This window comes from Pygocentrus nattereri, chromosome 13, assembly GCF_015220715.1.
Source record: "Pygocentrus nattereri isolate fPygNat1 chromosome 13, fPygNat1.pri, whole genome shotgun sequence".
Classification (NCBI taxonomy): Eukaryota; Metazoa; Chordata; class Actinopteri; order Characiformes; family Serrasalmidae; genus Pygocentrus; species Pygocentrus nattereri.
This window is the reverse complement of record NC_051223.1, coordinates 2563146-2586413: the sequence shown is the minus strand read 5'-3', so window position 1 is coordinate 2586413 and position 23268 is coordinate 2563146. Positions and strand designations below refer to the sequence as shown.

At 41.7% G+C, this 23268-nt stretch overlaps 1 protein-coding gene across 2 annotated transcripts in view; it reads right to left on the bottom strand.

The window, feature by feature from the left end:
• itga3b (integrin, alpha 3b) overlaps nt 1-14850 on the bottom strand; it is a 60197-nt gene extending 45347 nt beyond the window's left edge. For both annotated transcript variants that reach the window (XR_001856552.2, XM_017682702.2), the window contains exon 1: nt 14591-14850. Coding sequence is in view for 1 of the 2 variants with exons in the window: in XM_017682702.2 (XP_017538191.1) it covers nt 14591-14763 (173 nt within the window). In the remaining variant the exon portion in view is untranslated. The remainder of the gene's footprint in view (nt 1-14590) is intronic.
• Nucleotides 14851-23268: the final 8418 nt, after the last annotated feature.

The following is a 23268-nucleotide window of genomic DNA, read 5'->3' as shown; positions in this document are numbered from 1 at the left end:
CTCCACGTTACATAAAGACCTGCCGCCAATGGATGCAGCGAGTAAGCGACATACTGGGATGTGGCTGTTCCTGTCTCTACGCAGCCCGAGTTACCTGTGTCCCAACGCCGCCCTGCCAGTGAGAGCAAATCCCCAGGCGCTGAGGGGACAAAAGTGTCTTGTCGGTCCCATAGGAAGGCGAAGGACCATCCTGTCTTCAATTTGGACAATGAGAGTTCAGGTAAGTGCCTTGGATCTGCCCATCTTGAGCAACGCTGGCAAGACGTGGTCAGACAGAAGGAACCTGCAGATAACCCTTACTGTGGTACTCAGCTCATTCTCAAGCGCCACTGCAAGCTTCCCTTAGCTCGAGTGAGCGCCTGAGAGGGTCTTGTGTCTGTGCGTTCATCCAGGTTGGTGCAGCAGTCTGCTCCTGGCATTTTGGACGCTGCCCGAGTTCCTGATCCTGTGGCCGTGACCCGCGGCACGCCAATTCCTGTGGACGGTACCCGCTGCCTGTCTCCGTGGATGTCGCAGTTCCTTTGTTCTCGCCCGTCCCGCCCTTGCCTATGTCTGTTGCTCTCCATGGGCCTCCTGTTTCTCCTGTATTTGCTCCCCGTAGGCCTTTTGTTCCTCCTGTGTCTGCTGTTCCCTGTGGGCCTCTGTTTCTCCTGTGTCTGCTCCCTGTGGGGCTCCTGTTTCTGCTTCTGTGGCCCCTGTTTTTTCTGTCCCTTCTTTTTTGCCCTCCTCTGTTCCTGGTGTGGTTTTTGTTCCTGTACCTCCTTTTGTTTCTGTCCCGGTGTCTGTCTGTGTGTCCGTTTCCGTGCCTGTGTCTGTTTTGGTTTCTGTTCCCCTGTCGTTTGCGTGGTCTGTCTTACGCTCTTGTTTCCCTCATTCTGTTGTGCCACCGGGCATCCCTCATTCGGTGTGGTTCTTGTGTTGTGCCTCCTTGTCCTCCCTCCTGGCCCATTTTTCGTCCTCTGTCTGCTCGTGTGTCTTCTGTTCTTGTGTCTGATACTGTGTCTCCTGTTTCTGTGTCTGTGCCCTTGTCTTCTGTTCCGCATTCTTGTTTCCCTGCTTCTGTGCCTTTGATCTCTGCTCCCGTTTCTGATTCCTCGCCTGTGCCTTTGGCTGCTGTGGTTCCGTGTCCTGTGCCTGTTTTGGCTTCTGTACATGTTCCTGCTTGTGTTCCTGTGCCTTCTGGTCTGGTTCCGTGTCCTGTGCCTGCCCTGTTTCATGTGCCTTTTCCGTCCGCTGTTCCTCGTGTTCTGTGTTCTGTCCTCTTTTGGTCCCTTGTGTCTGTGTTTGGTTTTGTTCTGTTGTTTTTTGTTTTGTGTGCCTTTTGGGTGGGTGGGGGGTGGTGGGTTGGGGTGTACTGTCACGATTGCCCCCTCCCAGTCCTCCATGTGCTTCTTTGTTTTGGTTTTCAGTCCTGCCCCCTTGTTTAGTGACTCCGCCCCTGATGGTTCCCACCTGTGTTTCCGCCTGTCCCTCGTTTACCCTCATGTATTAAAGCCCTGTGTTTTACCCTGTGTGCAGGTCTTTGTTTGGATGCATGTTTGATATGTTTGATAGTATGTTTGTGTGTTCTGTTGAAAGTATTTGGGTTTGTGTTTCGAAGTGTATTTTGACAAGTCTGTCCCTAATTTGATCCGTGTTGGCTTTATGAATCTGGACTGTCATGAGCACGACCCTGGATTTGCCCTCAATAAAAGTCGGTTATCTCAGTGTATGTGTCCGTCCCCTCGCTCCCTGGCCTTACAAACACAATACTATGAAAATATTACTTACGCATATCAGTATATATATATATATATATATATATATATATATATATATATATATATATATATATATATATATATATACACACACACATAATTATATAAAACTCACAGAACTAATCACCAAGCACACTTGCATTAATTTGCACTTTTAAGCGGTTAATTTCCGTTAAAAAACCTAATCACGGTTTGCATGTTTGGTTGGTTTGTTTTTTTTTCTTGTTGCTTCCTACCCATTATTTGCTTATTTCAGAGTGGTAAGTTGTGTCAGCACACAAAATGTGAAGCTCCTTTGCAAACAGCATACAATTTTTTACCTGAAATTTACCCACCAAAGCACAGACGAAATTACTTCTCTGCTTGATTTATATGGAGGATAAAAAAAAATATCAATACTCAAGCTAACTTAAGTTTTCAATTACTGGATAAACTAGCAGACAAGCACACAGGCAGAGGGCTATTAGCATGGCACTACCATGTCTGAGCTGTGCTGAGAATGACCCACCTCATATTACACCTCCCAACTAATATTTGGTCAGTGGTGGTCCCTACAAACTGCATCTATATGGTAGATGTGCGTCATAAAACTCTTCAAACCTGCCCAAAACTGGCCTGCTATCTATGGCCCAATCATAGATTGAGACACCACACACACACACACACACACACACACACACCAGTCTAAACAGCAACGTGCTGATAGAAAGCGTGACACAAGCCAGCCAGATAAGCCGGTGTCCTGTGATGTAAGTAAAAAGAAACCTTGCCATGCCCTGATTTGGGTTCGGATATGGTGGCTAAAACGTGTTCATCTAGAGGAGAGATCGTAAGGGAACAACAGTCCTCAGATCAGTGAGATGAACCCTCAGATCCAGCCAAACTGATATCAAGCAGTGCACACAGCTGACTAGACAGAACATCTCCTTTACCTTTAAGAAATAAAAGGCAGCCTTGAGTCACAAACAAAAACACTTGTGAGACGGCGCATGAGAACATCAATGGATACATCAATTGATACACTGCTCAGTGAAGAAACTACTCAGTGGTTCACTTTTAGACCTGATTACTTCTCAGTATACTGTAAACAGGTGAATGAATATACTCCAAACATTCAGTTGTGATACTGAATCTGCCATTATAAGCAGAGAACAAAGCCCTTCATCAAATTAGCAGTTAGTAAATGGGACAATTATGTACAATTGCTACTCTGTAAAGGGCACTGAGAATTTAATTATGGTGCATTTCCATACTAGGTTCCTATGCCAATTCATCAAAATGATGCAGGATTATAAAGCCGAAAGTGTGTGTTTATGGACCTAGAGACAGCAATCTTCTTTCGGCTGCTCCCTTTAGGGGTCTGCTCTACTTCCACTGCCTCCTCTACTTTCACACCAACCATCTCCATGTCCACCTTTACTACATCCATAAACCTTCTCTGAGGTCTACCTCTTCTCCTTCTACCTGGCAGCTCCATCTCCAACATTCTTTGACCAATATATCCACTATTCCTCTTCAACACATGTCCAAACCATCTCAACCTGGCCTCTCTGGCTTTATCTCCAAACTGCTCCACCTTCACTGTCCCTCTGATCTGCTCATTTCTAATCTTGTCCAGCCTCGTCACTCCCAACGAAAATCTCAGCATCTTCATCTCCACCACCTCCAGCTCAGCCTCCTGTCTTTTAGACAGAGCCACAGTCTCCAAACCAAACATCATAGCAGGACGCACTACTGTCTTGTAAACCTTCCCTTTCACTCTTGCTGCTGTCCTTCTGTCACACACCAGCCCTGACATCCGTCTCCACCCACTCCATCCTGCCTGCACCCTCTTCTTCACCTCTTTTCTACACTGTCCATTGCTCTGGATGGTTGACCCAAGATATTTGAAGTCATCCACCTTTACGACCTCTACTCCTTACATCTTCACCTTTCCACCTGCCTCCCTCTCCTTCACACACATGTATTCTGTCTGGTCTCTCCTCTCCAGTGCAAACCTCCACCTCTCCATAATCTCTTCCACTTAATGTTTTTTTTACACGTATGGCTCAAAAGTTGAACTCCACTGATTTGCAAACCACTGATGGTTTGCGCCTTTCTAGAGAAATTTACAGTCAGAATTGTACATCGTTTTAGTGCTAGGAACCAACGTCTGAAGCATTTAATGGCTCTAAAAGCTATATCCCGTTAAGTCATTGCACAAAGTGGTTATTAATAGGTTGCTTGATACTTGAGAGATTGTTATGTGATAGTTTTATTATAAAGTTTTGATCTAAAACTAGTTTTGGCCTATAAACTATTACACCAGGCTCCCTGTCAAAACTGCAGACTCAACTGAGATCAATGTGAGCAAGCTAACATGCTTTTGTAGTTATTAGCCTGTAGTATCCCCCCCCCTCAAATTCACATTCCCTTTGACACATCAGATCCTTGGGCGGCACAATCACTAAACAGGTAACAATGACAAGCAACACTGGAACTATGGAAATAGAAAAGATTCAGAAAAGGTTTGTACAGCAGCTGCATTCACCCAGTCAGTGACAAACAGTACAGAAAGTATTTACCAGTACATTTGTTTGTTGTAGAGCCAAATCGATTTGAACCAGAATAGACAAAAGACTTGCAGTGGTTTGAAGAGGAGAGAGCGAACAAGGGAGAGAGAGAGAGAGAGAGAGAGAGAGAGAGAGAGAGAGAGAGAGAGAGAGAGAGAGAGAGAGAGACTGGACTCGCTGATGCCGAAACAGAAGAACCCAAGGTGAATGGAAACTGGCCGTGTCAACAATAACTACTTGCTACTCTACTCAGCAGTTTATAGGCCAGAACAGTGAGGTGCAAGTGTGATCTATCGCAGTTCCTCTGATGAGTAAGTTACTCATACATGCTATGATTTTTGCTGACACCGTGTGACGCAATGCCGCCAACCCAAACAAGGGCAGGGCGGAGAGGTACATGCAGGGTGTTGTAAAGAAAAATAGCACCCAAAACATATTTTTAAAAAAATTAGCACTATTTTCAGCATGACATATAAAACCTTATAAGACACGTAAGTTCACTTGTTGTAGTGGAGATGTACGGATGTCTGGTTCCTAGCACTATAATAGTGAACGATTTTGACTCTGAACTTTGATTCTGACTTTGATAGGTGCAAACCACTCTGAATGGTTTTGTTTACATCTGAATAGATACTTAATGATTAAGTAATTGTGCACAATCAGTGGAGTTCCCCTTTAAAGTTTTACTAATATTTATTACAAATCCTTTCGATTTTGTTTTTAATTTACCAGACAGAAGATTTTTTCCCGTGGCTGATTTTCTAGTAGGTATGTAAAACACTCCTGCAAAACATGAACACTGTAAGCAAACCTACAAACCCACAGCATCCTCGTTAGGCTGTGAAATTAATAGAGCGGTTACTGAAAAACCACTCAGTCTAAAAGCGGCAGATTTCACGCAAGCAAAACATGACTGGTGAGGCACGTTTTTACCCCTTATCTAAAAAAAATCACCTGCTGCAAGCTAGTAGGTTACATGTCATGGCCATAAATGTGAAGTAATGTTGTCATAAGTCAGTAGTACTTCAGTAGTACTACAGTAGTACTATGAGTATGCAAAAGAAACCCGAGAGTAAAGAATTCTGGTCATATCACACTAAACTACTCTACTACCACTAAACTAATAACAATAACATGACTGCTCATTTAAGAAGAAACCTACTGTAAAATAAAAAAAAAGGAATTGAATCGATCCTTAGACATCATTATTACTGTTATTTTGTAATGCTATATTTGCATATAATTACATAATTTTTACATTTATGGCGTTTTGCTGACGCTCTCATCCAGAGTGACTTATAATTTGATCATTTTACACAGGTAGGCCAAGGTGGTGTTAGGAGTCTTGCCCAAGGACTCTTATTGGTATAGTGTAGGGTGCTTACCCAGGTGGGGATTGAACCCCAGTCTACAGTGTATAAGGCAAAGGTGTTAACCATTACACTAACCAACCACAACCAACATAATTAATTACATACACAGTAGTTAGTTACATTAAAAATAAACTTAACATTCAAATTTCATTCTATTGAATTCTATCAAAATTTTATCAAATTTCATGCATCAACATCAAAAAATGTCAAAGATGGGAAAATCTAAAGGATGGTATATGCTAAAAGACTACACACACAACAAAATGTGGTATGAGCTGAACTTTTAGAATCTGTACATTCAGATAAAATTTACAAGTTGAGCTACGAGTTCAATAAGCCTGTTTCAATGAATTACACTATTAGAAATAAAGGCACTGTGTACCAATAGATCGGAGATGAGATGGGGGTGTGGAGTTAATACAATTTAGAAAATCTAATTTCAATGGATTATGGTACAATTATATTCCCTGAGTAAAGGTACTGAGATGTACCCTTGAGGCTACCACCCCAGCGATAAGAGGGGTACTGATGCAGTGACAGTTTCGTACCTTTATTACTGAAAGTGTGCAAGTGAGAAATAATTAATAACAAATTATATTATGTTTTTGTTATTACTGGCAAGGGTTTAAAACATCTTGACTTCAAGCATATTAAAATACATTAAATGAAACGCTATTTGATCTGAACAATTTTCATATACCTACACACTCTGGCAAATGTGTACATGTCAATAGTGAGTGTAAAGGCAATCTCCAATCAGACGAAGAAAAATCAGTAAAATGACTTACATTTTGCATTTTATCATCTATAATAACAGTAGATCCACATGAGAAACACTGCAGATTGTAGTGTACTTGCACTGTGTGTGTGTGTGTGTGTGTGTGTGTGTGTATATGTGTGTGTATAAAGGCATCGCTGTTAGTGGAAGACAAGCATCCCGTCAGTTGGGCACCAGCTGCTATTAGCAAGAGAGGCCTCTACTTTAATACTTCAATCATCATCCATAAAGCCAAACAGCTATATAGAGCACACCTCTAATTACAGGCATTGTAAACAGCATGATTGAGTATGGCGTTCATCATCCATAGCCTAAAACACAATCTTTAAAAATAAATGCATCTACAACGTGTCAACTGTATTAAAGCACAAATAAACTAAAAAATCTGATGCTTGTCCTCAATGATTTCTCACTATTTGGTGTCTTCTAAAATGTGATAATCTTCCATTCCACTGAGCAAAGGTTCAGCAAAATGTTGTCAATATCTCAACAGAACCTCAGTCTGAGCAGCTCTCAGTTAGGATGATAACAGGGCCAACGTTTAGTTAGCCGTGCCACTGGGGAGCCTGGAAAAAATGTTCTTAACTTTATGCAAATTATGTAAGTAACAAAGTCATTCTGGACAATTTCTATGAGTCTATTCTTCAAGAAATATTCATATAATGAAAAAGTCAGCTGCCTCATTCAAATGTCGTAAAAAAGGGCCATAACTAACTACTTAATATTCTAGTTTGTGAAAGTTGGTCAATATCTTTGTCACAAATACGATACCATATTGTGAGATTACCCACCAGCGGAGAGGACTATGCGAAAAGAAAACCGAAGACCTGCACTAAAATACATTCATGCAACTTATTCACTGCAATACACTATTATATATGAACAAATAAAACTGAAAAAGATCGAACCTCTTTAATACACTCATGAGTGGTCTTCACATCACTATACTCCAGCAGATACATACAAATAAATACACAGGGGGGCACACCACCAATTTTTTATGATATGCCATGTTGACAAAACATTAGCGTTTAGTGTGAAAGGGGACTCTGGGGTCATCTCATTCATATCCTGCTGAAAGGCAGCCTTCTTGTATCATGCTGGCTTCGCACTGAAAAACAGGGTACAGAAAGAATACACACTAATCCCAAGGCGGCCATATCCAGTCACGCCTGAGGCCTCTTATCTGCTTCTCATCCAGGAACTTTCAGCTAATCTGCTGGAGAGGAGGAGAAGGCCATTCCCTGCTGAGCTCAATGAGGACACAGTAATATTCCCCTGCAGCTCATAATGGCCAAAATATCTTAGACCTCAACTTAGGCATTGTTCATAAAGCTTCCAGTACAACTGTGCAAGTATAATCAAGTTACTTGGCCTTGTATTTCACCCAATTGGCTCACACAAGTTTTGTAGAATTATATGGGGCAAAAATCTAGTTTTTATAATAATATTAAGTTTTAAGAACAAGATGTATTCTATTGCATTCTAGTTTATTAGGGTATTACGTCACAGTGAAAAAACTATTTACTCAGCAGAGCTGAGTAGTAAAATTGGGAGGAAGTTTAGGATTGATGGTGACCCTGTAAAAGCATCACAGGCTTACTCCGAATAACTTATTCATTAGATCAGACTGGATTTATTGCCAATTTGGGCAGTGAAAAGGGCTTAAGTGTTAAATAAGTGGCTGAAGCCACTGTGAAGCGAGTTTGGCTTCAGGACAGATTTCCCGCTCCAGCAAAAAGTCAGAGAGTCCCTGAAGTCTTCTACTTGCTTTTCTGTGTTCAAGTCGGTGACATAGGAAGCCATCTGAAGTCATCTTAGTGTCAGAGGAATGACTGTACTGGAATGTTGGTGCTTTACTCTAATCTGTGTTTAGGCATCAAATGCAGCTTATGAAGACCCGAGACTCATGTCGACCAGCATGTCACTCGAAACCATGTGCCATCATGGAATGCAGGATTTGCTTTGAATAGCACACACCTGAACCTGAATCAACGACTATCACTAGAGCATGGGAAAAAAAAGCATGTTGGAGAGTTGCCAAGTCTGAAGATTCAAGCTGGACATCCAGTATTTCTACTCTAGATACATTATTACATGTTTATACCTTTAGACATAACATTTGAAGTCCTTTTTAACAACTCTTCTTTAAATATAGCATAATTCAATTAATCGGTAGGACGCATACTGGCGTCTGGTTTTAAGAGCCACTCAGAAGAGTGGACCAGTGGGAGTTGATGAGAAATACGGGGGGTGAACAGTTAAAAACAGAAGGAGAAGATAATAATTATTTATGCGATGGGGAAATGTTTTGTTTGAGGGAGTTAAAATGTTTGAGGAATGTGAGTGACTAATGGGTCTAAACTGTAATTAACGGATAAAAGTTGTTTAGCTGCCAGGAAGTACTTTCTTGCACTTCTAACCTTCTTAAACAGAACCACCATCTGTAGCGCTGCAGTAAAAGCATTCTTTATATCTCATGTTGCATATGGCCAGTTTCTCATGAGGGATGCATAGACAAGCAGGAGGAGGGAAAGACAGGGATGCTGGTCCACGTACAGACCCACCCCCTTACTCCAATTGTAGGCCCTCGCTTCTTTAGATTCGCACTACAGCTACTTCCATAATAATCATATAAATAATGAAGAGTGATTTTCTGGATGTTAGTTTGTTTGTTTAACCATTTCCAAGCCTCTCCTTGAGGAAGCCCAGTATTATATGTAGTTAAAAAGCAGCTCCTGGTTTGACCAATCAGTGCTCAGTAAATTGAGCTCATGATGTAATTGATGATATTAACGAGTCTCTGTGGCGGCTGTGAAGGCGTCAAGGAAAAATATGGACCCAAGAAATTTGTGTTACTTTTTATTATTTTAATGTTTATTTGAATTATGAATATGACTTTATTCTAATGTATATTGTGATAAACTCACTGCTGAGGTCAATTATTTAAAAATATGCTTAGATGCCTAGAACTTTCACACAGTGCTGTATACCAAGCTACTGGTTTGGTACCACCTCCAGTGCTACTTTTCATTCATTCCAGACAATGTTATTATTGTAAGTATTTTTTTGACAATACAGCGCTTGAAACAGTAGTGCCAATAATGCTAGCTGGAATGGAGACAGTGAAGAAAAGCCCCTTCAAATGAAAAAGCTGAGTAACTCAGCTCATGGCTTTGAGCCACGGTGCCACAGTGTTCAGCCAGCTGGTGGCTGGCTCAGCAACACCATTCTCAAGTTTAATTAAATGCTTGAATGCAGAGGAATCAGGCCGTTGATGTGCGCTCACTTCACCAGCAAATTGCTGCCCTTAATAAACTCTATTGGAAGCAAAGGTGACTGTGTGAGATCGAGTCCAGTGTGTGCATGTGTGTGTGTGTGTGTGTGTGTGTGTGTGTGTGGAGGCACTAATCCTTCAGGGCTCATGATGTTTGTGAGGCAGCAGGTTCCCAAGCTCTTTCTCCCAGTCCTGTCTCAACCTGTAACCTGGCAGGTCCTCTGAGCAAGCAAGGATGAAGCATTCCCCACATTCCTCAGGGTTAAGGGCCTGAAAGAGCCAATGAGAGGCCAGAGAACAGCCCTACGGTGCTCTACCAGTCAAAAGAACATACAAAGGACCTGGAGACCCTCCACAGACACAAAACAAGATAGGGAAGGTGCATGATATTGGGAATAAGGAGGAATGTGTGTGTGTGTGTGTGTGTGTGTGTGTAGTGTTTTCAGGGGAGGAGGGTTAGTTTCCTAGCAGTATCTGGGTTTAAAGAGTAGGGGTAGGCAAAATGACGACGTGTTACTGTTAACGTGATAAATTACACCACAGTACACTTTTCTGAGTGCACCTTGAGTACTGCTAGTATGTCCATAAAACTGTCCAGCTGCATGCTCCAACTGCTGTCCAAGCATGACCAGCTAAGTTTTAAACCAGTTGTAAATAGCCTGCAAACAATAACCGATATTAAATCGAAACTGCACAGTAACACACGGTTGACTGGGTTGGATCGATTATGCCATTAGTTTATTTTTTCATTTTTATATTTTCATTTTTACCAATTGGTTGCTTTTTTCATTCTGTTCCTTTTTTAGCGTTTTAACATTTTTTAAAAAGTCAGTAAATTAGTGGGAGGCCATGCTTCACACTAACTTTCATGGCCACAACCCACTGACAACCCACTGATCTTTACACAATCTTCATGAGGAAGTGGCTGAACACACTCTGAAAACTGAGCATTCACACACAATATGCATGTGAAGATTTACACACACTTTTCATGCGAACTCTTTCACAGTCTTAACTGAACAGAAATTGGGAGATTGACAGGACCGTTCCAAAATTACAACGTAAAAAAAGCAAAAAAAAGCCCTAATTTATGTTCACAAATACCCATGTAGAAGGACACATTGTGTACATGTCTTTTCATATTTAACCTTTTGCATACAGGAAAAATAACTATTACTACAACATTTTTGTAGCAATGACAGTTACAGTATTTATCCTTTGCCATATTTACGTTACTCTTGCACTTCTACTCACTGCTCCAAAACCAGCCGTGTGCAGACTGGAACTAGACGACAAACGAACTCTGTAATACTGGAGCTTCTCAAATACTGGCTAAACACTAGCAGGCTGGGTCTCCTGTCTCTGCAGTGAGGCAGTGGAGACACTGGAGTTTGCTGTAATACTGGGTGACAGAAAATAAGATCCCTCTGTTAACACTGGAGCAACATGAGCTAGTGCATTCCAGTCTCCCAGGATATGCAGCAGGAAGAGCAGTGTCTGGACAGTGTCCTCAACAGGCCAAGAGGGTCTATTTAGCAAGAAGAAACTGCTGTTTCATGAACTCAAATTGAAATTATTCCACAAGGTTGCACATATCTGCAAACAGGATATTAGCTTTCCAATGAAATCAACAGGAAAAAGCCCTCCTGTTTCTTTAACTGCTAAAAGGTGTCATACTCTACATTTTCCTTTTATTTTAGTTTTCTTCTGCCCCAAACGTCCACTAAGAAACAGTCTCAAGAACTGTCACAATTCATTCGAGGTCACCCATTTTCCAACATCTCTTTCTTGCCTAAAAATAAACTTGCTGTTTTTAATTCTGCAGCTTTAACACTGAGATATGTAAATGACTGCTGTTTTGACTGGCTGTCCTGTACAGTGCCTCACTCAAAAGCAGTCCAGGCTATAATGTACAGACAAAGCATCAAGTTTTTACTGAATATCTGACAAAAAAAAAGAACAGGCACACCTTTCAGATGTCTGGATACTCTCTTGATACTGGAAGGATACTGGAATACTGGGTGCTGGTAGGCTTGAATAAAGTATTCTACAACAACAGGCTCTCGGCAGCAACAACACTCCTCATCACTTGAAAACCAAAATCATTCACATTTCAAAGATCACTTGGTGCGCTGGTGATGTTTTATAGCCTGTGTCAAATGCTGTATGAGAGGCAGACGGCACTATTTATGAGTCAACACTTGAGATAATGCATGCAGCCAATTTACTGGTGTGTAAAGCACCTTACAAGGTCCTGCTTCAGGGCCAGTCTGTTCAAATGAAGGTAGCTAGGTTCCCTTCCATCTTACTATTTGCATCCAGGCACTTGCAAACGCTCCTCTCCAAGGTCTCTTTTTGGGGGTGTGCCTTACTAGTGTTCCCCATGTGCCCCCTGGATGGCTGGGAGAGATGGGCCATAGACATTACCCCCTCTACATGTTACAAAGAAAACACAACATGAAGCACCACCCCAAAAATCACTCTGAAGCAGCATAGTTCACTCGCTGTTCATTCTGAAACAGCTGATGTCTTTTCAGCTGAAATCGGCACCGTACAGATTACGTTTAAAGCAACGCCAACGAGAAAACTGTGGGTCTCATTAAATACCACTGTCCTTTGAAGTGCCCTCACTGGCTGCCGATGCTGCATGATGATAGCTTCATTTCAGTTGAACAGGAAATACCAAATAAGGGCAGAGGACCATGGTGGGGGTTTTGGGGTGCTTTGAGAACTCCCAACCATCCCACAACACAAAGAAGCTTACAGTGTTGAAAATTCTTGAACAGAATCTTTCCAGCTTGGCCACATACCTGCAGGGTCGATATACCGTATATGACGTCAAATCAACGGCGAAGTTTAAATATATACATTTAAAGGCATACACACAATTCACATGCAAGCCAACTCTCTTCATCACTTCTCTTTACACTGTCTCAAACTTTACAACTGCTGAAATCACAAATGTGCAATATTCTGCAGCTTAAAAATGAGCTAGAGGTTAAACGTCAGCAGTGATTTAAACAGGGCACATGTTAACCTATGACTCTCAGGATCTACTCGATCTGTTTTGTAGACCTGTGCGCCATCTCTAACAAAAAGGTCAGGTGGTCTGCATGTAGAGTAACATTTTGCAAGCGTCCCACTCCGAATATTCACACCAATTAATAATATGTCCCTGGGCTCAGGCCTTCTTTGGGATGTGGCCCCATACTATCTCATTTCACCTGCATTCACCCACAGTTACATTTGCTGTTTTGTGCCCTGAGGCTATATCTCAGCCTGAGAGCAGCATTCCAGCTTTCTGTCAGCTACTGCTTGTGCCTGCATTCGCATTACACTGTGAACAGCTTCTCCTGAAACGCTGACAGTAACACTCATACACAACTCGCTAAAATGTATCTCAGACAGTGGTGGACAGTAACTCAGTAAATGTAATTCGTTACTGTACTTAAGTAGTTTTTTTTTCTGTATCTGTACTGAAGTTTCTCCATTTCGGGCGACTTTTTCCTTTCACTCCACTACATTTCAGAGTCTAATATCCGACTTTTTCCTCCTACATTTTGAGAAATCTGTCGTTCCTTTTGGTTTCTGTGTGTATAAAAACGTAACATGGCAAAACAAAAGAAGCTCAAAGCCAGAGCACCAATGATGAACTAACCTAACCTGTAAAAACACCACAATATAGAAATATGTCCACATATGCAGTCGAGACTGACGCGTTTCTTTTTTTCTGAATTCATACAAACACTTTCATTTTATAGTAAATGAGTTTGGGCTGGTTTATGTTTATGAACAGACGCCTACAGATCAACATAGTAAAGGAGCTCATCTGTGATCCTGAGTTTAAAGCCAGTTTTTATTCAGCTTGTAACTAATTTACAAAGTCATCTGAAACTGAAACTTTGCTCGTGTGTAAAAAGTGATTTCAGAGCCACTCGGTTCTCCCTGATGGAAACTGTTTACCTTCAGTGTTTTGTGCTTCTGATCATTTTAATAGACGTCAGCGTCACTAATTAATGACGTTCTATTAAAAGACTGGTTTACCAAGAGAGACGCTGGAGGACTTTCACCTGAAATGAGTTCATGAAGCCAGTCTGGTTATAAAAATGATAACAGGACCAGATCAGAGCCAGAATTACTCTTTTAGTACTTTTACTTTATACTTAAGTACATTTGAAGGGAAATACTTTAGTACTTTTACTCAAGTGGAGGTCTAAAGGGAGGAACTTCTACTTTTACTGGAGGAATATTTTACCTCAGGGGTCTCCACTTTAACTCAAGTCCATGATTTGTGAACTTCGTCCACCTCTGATCTCAGCAGCAGAATTATATTACATAATTATAATTTAAGTATGCAATTAATAAAAAAAGCAACATGGGTTGGATCTCCTTGGGGAAATGAGTCAGTAAAAACTGAAAAAGAAAAGCAGGTCAGTCACTGGGCAGGAGGACAGTTGGTTTTCCAGTGTAAGACACGGTGTTCACCTGAGGCTCAAGGTGGAAAGTCACAAAAGGCCATGTGAAGATTCCAAGTGACCACAGACCAAACTCCCAGCGAGCTAAACAGGCGTTTGCGAAGTGACCTCCCTACATTAACCCACAGCCCACAGCCGGTTTACCTCAGAAGCGAGCAGCTCTCACACAGAGCACCGTGGAAACAGGCTATGCTATCCAGCAAGTGCTGGAAAAGTCAAAAAAATATCACCGTAGTGTCGTTTAACGCAAGAAAGTACATATTCTCTCTATCCTCTATTCTCACACAGCGAAAGTGCAGCGTTATTACACCTCCAACCTGTTCAGCGACCTCCCCAGGCAGCGTCTGGCTAAGGAAAGGAAGGAAAGGTACTCACAGGTACTTCTCAGCCTTTTCAGTCTGCTTGTGTTGCGCGACGGAGAAACCAAAGAAGCTGCCTTGAGTTTTTCCCTGCTTGACGACCGGGAAGCGCACGTCAATGTTAAATCCACAGCCCGGCTGAACGGCGTAAAACACAAGCAGGCACAAGTGCAGCGCTCTGGGAGCCATGTTTACCCCGCTCTCCGCTCAGCCCCACTGAAACCGGGAGATACAGGCGAGCTCCTCAGTCACGCGCCGTGGGAAAGCTCCAGCATAGTGAGCGCTCGCCTTCTCTCCCCCCACCTCCCTGCTACCCCCCACCTCCCTGCTCCCTTCAGGTCATTCACCACAGCCCTGCTACTGCACCTAGAAACAGACTGAGCGATAATATTGCGCCTTGGCATCGTCAAACTGATAACGACAAGAAGGCTCTCTCTCTCTCTCTCTCTCTCTCTCTCTCTCTCTCTCTCTCTCTCTCTCTCACCTGTTGCAGCCATATTAAAGGGAAACTCCACCGATTTTACTAAATTTCCGCGCGATGGCACCCTTAACGTGGCCATAAAGGTAACCAAAATTCATGGGATTTCTTATATAGGAAGAAAAAAAAATAGCACCTACTTTTTTACCACTACACTTCACCATACACTCCCAGAAAAAAAAACAGCTCCTGCATCCTTCTTGTCACTGAGGTGGGACCCCCATCCCAGCACCCTTAGTCAGGGAACACGACCGAGCCAGAACCCACTGAAATATTTTATGATGAGTTGTGCTGACTGACTAAGTTGGCAGGCTTTTCATTTTAGTGTTCTGATTTAAAACCTTAGTTTATTAAAAAAAAAAAAACTTCTCCACTAGGAAAAACCTTATTTAAGGTACACCTTTGGAACCTTAGAACCTCTGTTGCACCTTTGATGAACGAATCATGGCACCTTTATTTCTGACGGTGTATAGAAACTCATGAAAACTATGCATTCGTTTTTAAACGTCTTGCTCAGGTCCTCATATTCGAAATGCTGTTTGGGTCCCACACAATCAGGAGACCTGATTTATATTTTTTTTACAGTCTTTTATCCATGAACTGTCGCTTTATTCATTTTTGTAATATTTAGTAACTCTGAATTATTGGATGACTTTAGTGAATTTAATACGTTTTACTTTTTTAATCCCACAAACGGGGAAATTCCACCTCCACATTTAACCCATCCGTGAAGTGAAACACCACATACACACTAGTGAATACACACACACACTAAGGGGCAGTGAGCACACTTGCCCGGAGCGGTGGGCAGCCCTATCCACGGCACCCGGGGAGCAGTTGGGGGTTAGGCGTCTTGCTCAAGGACACCTCAGTCATGGACTGTCGGTGCTGGGGATCGAACCGGCAACCTTCCGGTCACAGGGCCGGTTCCCTGACCTCCAGCCCACGCCTGCCATGACTGCAAAATTACTATCACTGTAAATAGTTAAAGGAGTAGAAGATGGCAGATCCAAACGGCAAAAAGTTAAAGACAAAATATTCTCTTCATCATTTCTTCTCATTTTAAACAAGATTACTGTATCGTTTTTGTGCAATTTTACAGCGAAAAAAAGAAAAGGAGCACCATGCAAAAGTTTGGGCACCCCAAAAGATTTGAGCCCTCAGACCTTAATTAGCTTATAAAGGCTATGGCTTGTTCACAGTCATCATTAGAAACAGGTGTGGCAAAGCTTTGTACGAACTCTGACTCCTCAAACCTTGTGCCAGCAATCAACAGCCAAGGGCTCCTCTAGACAGCTTTATAGCACTAAAATAACTGATTCCGACAAAGCAGGAGACGTCTAGGAAGACATCAAAGCCATTTCCTCATTTTGTTGTGTAATCAAGAAATGGTAGTTAACAGGAACGGTAGAGGTCAAGTTGAGGTCTATAAGACCAAAAAGTTCAGAGAGAACTGCTTGAAAGGGAAATCGAAACGCTGGTTGATTGCAAAAGACCTTCAGGAAGATTCTACAGACCCTGGAGTGGTGGTGCACTGTTCTACTGCGCAGCCACGCCTGTACAAATATGACCTTCATGGAACAATTTCCTGCATCCTCACTACAAAATTCAGCATCAAAAGTTTGCAAAGGAACATTTGAACAAGGCTGATGCATTTTAGAAACATATTGTTTGGACTGGAAAAAAATAAAATAAATGCTTTTGGCCACAATGAGCAAAGGTGCAAAAAATCTTGCTGTGGGCTTATGTTGCAGCCAGTGGCACGGGGTAGACTGAAGAAGGGATTCCGGAAGCAAATATTACCCCGTCTGTAAAAAAACGATAAAAACAATGTAAAAAAAAAAAGATGAAAAAAGAATTAGGCCTTCACCAACCTAAGAAAAAAAGTATTTCATACCCTTAAAACCCATGAGGATGTTCTCTTATTTGCTATTTGTTCTCAGGTAAGAACAGAATCTATGTGCACTCTATTTATCTTAGTTCGGACTATGTGAGTGGATCTCACAGCATGCCTCTTAATAATAAACGTTTTTTTGAGGGAGTGCAGAGGCTCCTGACCTCCCCCAGACATTCTGATTGGCATAGTGCTGCCCTCACATGACAGTCCAGATATGAGACCCCTCCTTACAGCACTGTTTATTCAGGCCATCAAACTCTGCTAGCCAGTCATTACAGTGCTAACCTCCTTACTGAGGAGAAAGGGGGAGGATGCAGGCATTGAGATGAATCAATTTCCTCACTCCTTTCATGCTGTTTGCATTACTCAGTTATTCAGTTATGTTGGTGAGTGAGCTCTTAGGGAGGGAGTGCATTGCATTTTGCTTCATCAAGCTAAATCTTAGTAGGTCGTACACACACTAACGTTCAAAACTCAATAGTGCATTTGACCCTGCCATTCAGAAAACATCACTGTGCTGAGTCACCGGTCCACACAGGTGTCCAGCTCTGTTCCACTGACTACTGCCCACAATTCCTGAACTGTGCATCATAAATCGACGACTACAGAATGATAAATAAAATGAATCTCTGCAAATAAGCTACAATATATTGCCAAAAATATTGTCTCGTCTGCCTTCACACACATATGAACTTGAGTGACATCCCATTCTTAATCCATAGGGTTTAATATGATGTCGGCCCACCCTTTGCAGCTATAACAGGTTTAACTCTTCTGGGAAGCCTTTCCACAAGGGTTAGGAGTGTGTTTATGGGAATTTCTGACCGTTCTTCCAGGAGCGCATTTATGATGTCAGATTGGTGTTGGATGAGAAGGCCTGGCTCACACTCTCTGCTCTAATTCATCCCAAAGGTGTTCTGTCGGGTTGAGGTCAGGACTCTGTGCATAAATATAAATGTGTCAAAGCTGATATGTAACAGTCTAAGATTTTGGAGGTGGTCTGTTTTACTGCAGTAAGTCAGTTCTATGTAGCTGTCCTTATTCGACTAGACTCGCAGAAACTCTCGCCTAGCTAGGAGCTAATGAAAAGCAAAGAGAAAGATTTAAGATGAACATCAATGATTTGGAGGCGATCTGACTTATTTGCATTTATAAACACTTGCACTGATTTCCTGATACGTTTAATCTGCAATGCGAAACTATCAAACACTAAAAAGTCGCAAAGCTGAAGTTCGCTTCTTGTTTGCCGGCTTCTTGTTTGCCGGCTTCTTGTCCATTAATTTCCCGTTCCACCTTAAATGGTGCTACAGTTAGATTCTGGGCACCATTTAAGGTGGAACGGGAAAATTAGAACAATAAGCTGGTGAGAAACTGGCTTCGGCCTCGTAAAAAATCTAATGTGGAGAGACAAGTTACAAAAAACTAACTTATTCTACTATTGAGGAAAAGTTTCCTACTGAGCCCCGAAGGGCTTTCTGCATTCTGTTAAAAATAAAACATGACCACGGTTAAAAGAAAAAGAGAGAACGAATTAGAAAACCGTGAACACGAATAAACAAAAATGTACCCACGAAAATGAGGGTACAATTTAAGCAATCGTGGCCACGAATAAAAGAAAATGTGCATATGAACTGCAAAACATTCGCTCTAATTAATTTTTTCTTTTACATCCGTCCACTCCTTTTTGTCACTGTGGTGGGACCCTCAGGGGTACATCACAGTACCTTTAGTCAGGGAACACAACTGAACCATAATCCGCTGAAATGATATTTTCTAAGTTGTGCTGACTCCACACACCCCGCCTCGTCTCGCCTCCAGGCTTTTTATTAAAAGGTTCTGTTTTAAAACATTAGTTTATAAAAAGATACAAATATCTACTTTTCCACTAGGAAAAACTTATTTAAGGTACACAAGTGGACCTTAAAACCGCTGTCGCACCTTTCAGGGAATGTTTATACTGTTTGTACCTTGATGAACGAACCATGTACCCTCATGGTACCTTTATTTCTAACAATGTAGTTTCCTGCTGGAGATGAGAAAAGCAGCTATAGCTGAGCTAAAGCCTAAAGCAGAGCAAAGTGTGTTTTTGTTTATATTTTTTAGCCCACCCTAGCACATTAGCACAGCCTGAAACACATTTACAGCCAAGATGGCAAAATGGACATAAAATTGGCTTTCAAGGTGGTTCGATTTCTGTTGAAAGGACAAAATCGCTCTTCTCATTTGGGTTGCCGACCTCTGAACTATACCAATGTAAATACAGATTTCCATTCAATGGTAGCTTTAAAGAAGCTGTAATGAAGTGCTACGTTTGGAACGCATTCGGAACGCATTCACCCCCTTGACCGCAGACCCCCTCAATTGGACATCGCCACGGCACATTTGTTTTTTGTTTTTTGTTGTTACATCAGCTAACGGACACCTGAATTGGCTAGCACTGGTGGGAATGATAGGACGTGATCTGTTTGAATATTTTTCCCGCACACTTTCAGGTCCCTAGAACTCAACATTTCTTCACACGGCTAAAAAAAGAACATACATCCACTCTTTTCACTGATCCTGAACGGCCCTGCCCTCCCACTCTCAATACGCCTCACATCTACAGAGCTTTGCCCCTTTTGAAGGAGGAAACACGCCCAAGTCTCTGCTAAAATGATGGCTTTGTAGATAGCAGATCATGGTATGCATTCCATTGCCCAACGGACAGCTGTCCCTGCTTCCGTTCACTGAAATATATAAAGAACCTTCAGTTCATGGAAAAATAGCAAATAAAGAACGATACTTTCTAGAAGTCAGTAATATTTTATCATCCTTTTCCTTTTGGAGTCCCGATATCCAACTCTAATTATAGCTTTTTGATCTAATCAAGGTTAGAGGCTAGAAAAGCCTTGAGACAGAAGTTTTCCAAATAAGTTCATATTTTGGGAAACACTGTAATTGTACTGAAGGGCACTGGTGCCTTCACACGACCTTCCTGACAGATGTAAAGCGCAGAGAAAACTGATTTATAGGGATAATTCTGTTGTAGGGTGAAATCTGTTTTTATTGCAAGTATTAACTTGTCACATACAAATCACATATAGGATTTCATCATCAAGACAAAGAGATATACTCGAAAAAGGAGTATGTTTTATATCTTTACTCAAATAAAAATTAGTTTTCATTTGCTTTGTATTGCCTTCACATCATATGAACACTGGACCATTATAATTGGTCTGAAATGTCTTGTGTCATTGTCATACATTAATGTTACAGTCATATGCAAAGGTTTAGCTGCTCCTGGTCAAATTACACTTTGTTGATTGAAGTGAAAAGAAGTACACATCCTCTACAGACAACACACTTCTGCACCTTTTAATGCACTGTCACTTTTCATTTAGGCTATGACGCCTTTTTATATTCAGTTTCTTCCCAACATATTGAATTGCGGTACCCAGCCTTAGTCACGAATAAAAACAAAAAGACAAGCAGCGCCGATACTTTACACATTGAATGATTCTGTTTGAGCTTTTGAGAGATTTTGTATTGCATCTCATAATAATTGACGAGCAGATAGCTTTGTGGAAGAAAGAAGGGGGATAGATTACAGAGCATTATGTGCCAAAATTCATTGACCTGAAGTGACCTTTAGTAAAGTCTATCTAGAACACTAAGATGTCCAGCTAGTGGACAGGAAATCCATTAAAAAGGTTCCAAATCTAACAGACCATCCTATAAATAAGGTCTCCATAGTCAGCCCACTCACACAGTGACTGAAAGAGGCCTTGTTTTGGTGCAAGAGACTGACCCATGGGCACCGACGACAGCCACAATAGAGTGCAGGAAGATGGTGCCCTAGCCTCACATGTCGACGAAGGCCGTGAGTGACAGCTGGGGGAAGGCAACAGCTACAAGAGTTGGGAGTGGGGGGATGGGGGGCAAGATGCCTCCAGCATCCTTCCTTTTCCCAGGGTTGCACAGGCCGTGCTACAAACCTGTTTCTGGGATCTACTTAGCCTGTTGGCTTTGGTAAAGAAATAGATTTGACGTTTACACAGCAGGTAAAAGTGGCCCAAATCTGATCTTTTTCCTCATGATGTGTCATCTGTGTGTCAGTGTGAACAGCAAAAAAACCGCACTGAATCTGACATTTTCAATTCCGATTTGAGACGCTTCGATCTGCGGCAATGCGACTCAGTCTGAACAGCCAGATCGGAATTCATGCGACTTTTACGTCAATCCAACTCGACATTCGTCATCATTTTGCGCTGCTGAGACTCAGATACTAGTGTTCGCTGGGCGTCATGACTGTTTACCTCTGGACGAGCCGTGTGAAGCTATTCTTTTGCTGGTCGGTTTAATCTTGGGGATCTGTTCAGACCGATGTCGCACACAGATCACATTTAAAAGACAGTGTGAACAGGCAAACAAAAAAATCGGATTTGGTGAGAAAATCAGATTTAGGCCACTTTTACCTGCTGTGTAAACGTAGCCTAAGTGTTCTATAGTCAAGCAAGCACAAGTGCAGATTAATGGAACTGATGATTTACAGGTGAACATGTAAGTGCCAACACTGGTGCATAGAAAATTTGGTTGGATGCAAGCACATTTATTTCTGCTTGATCTCAGTCAGAATTTGGTAGCTAAAACTTACAGCTCTTATTCCAAATCCCCTGGTGCAGCGGTATTTCCGAACTCAGAGTCATGCTCGTACTACCGTCTCCTCAGACGCATTCTTAGCGCAAATGCCAAAATGCCAAATGGGAATTTTCTGACCTCAAACACAAGCACAGAGCACAAGCTCACACAAGCACAAAGTTCTGTCCAAATTCTTAACTCCAAGCTAGTGATGGTGTATGTTCACATTTGTTAACTTCTCCAACTTAAACAGGAAAATTTGATTTTTTTTTCTGAATTTTTTGCTTCTGTGTTGCACTTTTCCTTCTGTAAAGATTTGAAATTAAAGCTAGTCTCTGAATCCTGTTGGGAAAATGATTCATCTGTCTGTCCGCTGACCTGATTAGCTTTCTTAAGTAAGGGCAGCACATATTCAAACTTACATTCAATTTGCAGCATAATGCCATGTGCATCAGGGGTAGTGCCACACTTCCAAAGGCGGTGGCACAACATGTATAGTTAGTAAAAACAAACAAGCAAACACGCAAACAAACACTCTTGCCTAAAGCATGCTGGAGAAGCAACAACTGACTGACTTAGAAGATCCAGCTAAACCATGTCAGCAGTAAGAAGTTTTCCAGCTAACATTTAGTACATTTCACATAGTGCGGTAACATAAACTAGTTGGTAGCCTACATGAATAACATGTTGGTGAAATGAATCAAGTTTCCCATAACCATATTCCAGAGGAAGGGGGTGGGCAAATCCTGGGTTGGGAAGCCCCTAATTTTACAGAATCTAGATTTCTCGATGAGGCTATCACTGCAGACATACTTCTGTGTTTTTGTTGTCTAATGGATTTTTTTTGTGGAATTGCTACATCAAATGCTTTATTAATCAACATGGAAAAACCTGTAGTCTTCCAAACAGGTAAGGTCTGTCTGCACAGTGTCATATATCTTTAACCCCTCAAGCTGAATCTCAGATTCTTGGGTTCCATTCTAAGCACCAACACCAGAAATGTAGACCATAGTTTACTTTGGTCTACTGTGTCCCCTGTAAGATGAGTAGAAACACCTTCTCTATTAATCTTTTAATCTTACTGACAGCAACGAACCGCAAAAGTATGTATTACGCATGTATTTGAATGCTATTCAGCCACAAAGTCCCCATGATGTACATTGTACAATGGATGGCTAATAGAGTCTCTTAATTGAGCTGTTGGTGGGAAAGTACTTCTGCATTTAGTACAATTTGTGGAGCACTTGCACTGCCTGGAGTTCCTGAGATGCACCCTAACAGTATAAGGCATACTAACAGTGCTATAACAATAGGCTAACCTTCCTGCATTGGTTCCCCAGACCCTCTGTAAACTAACACCAGTCTCAATGTGCTTGGGGGGACAAAAGCTCCTAATGCTGCTGACTCCACCTCGGAGACCCCCAGTTCAACCACAATTTACACACGGGATGTAATGAGAACTGTGGCTCCAAGCTAGTGCCATCCCTCCATCCGTCCAACCCACCTCAGTTAATATTTCTCTTTTTGAGCACTTAACTAGCCCTTTTAGGCTCTGTTCATTTACTACCTACAACTTAACCCTTAAAAGTATCTGAAGTTATTGTTTTGCTATTTAAAAGTAATTACACAATGACATAATTAGTTACAGAATCGGTTATGAAAGGAATTTTTTGTTCGTTTTTTATGTTAAACAATGACAAAC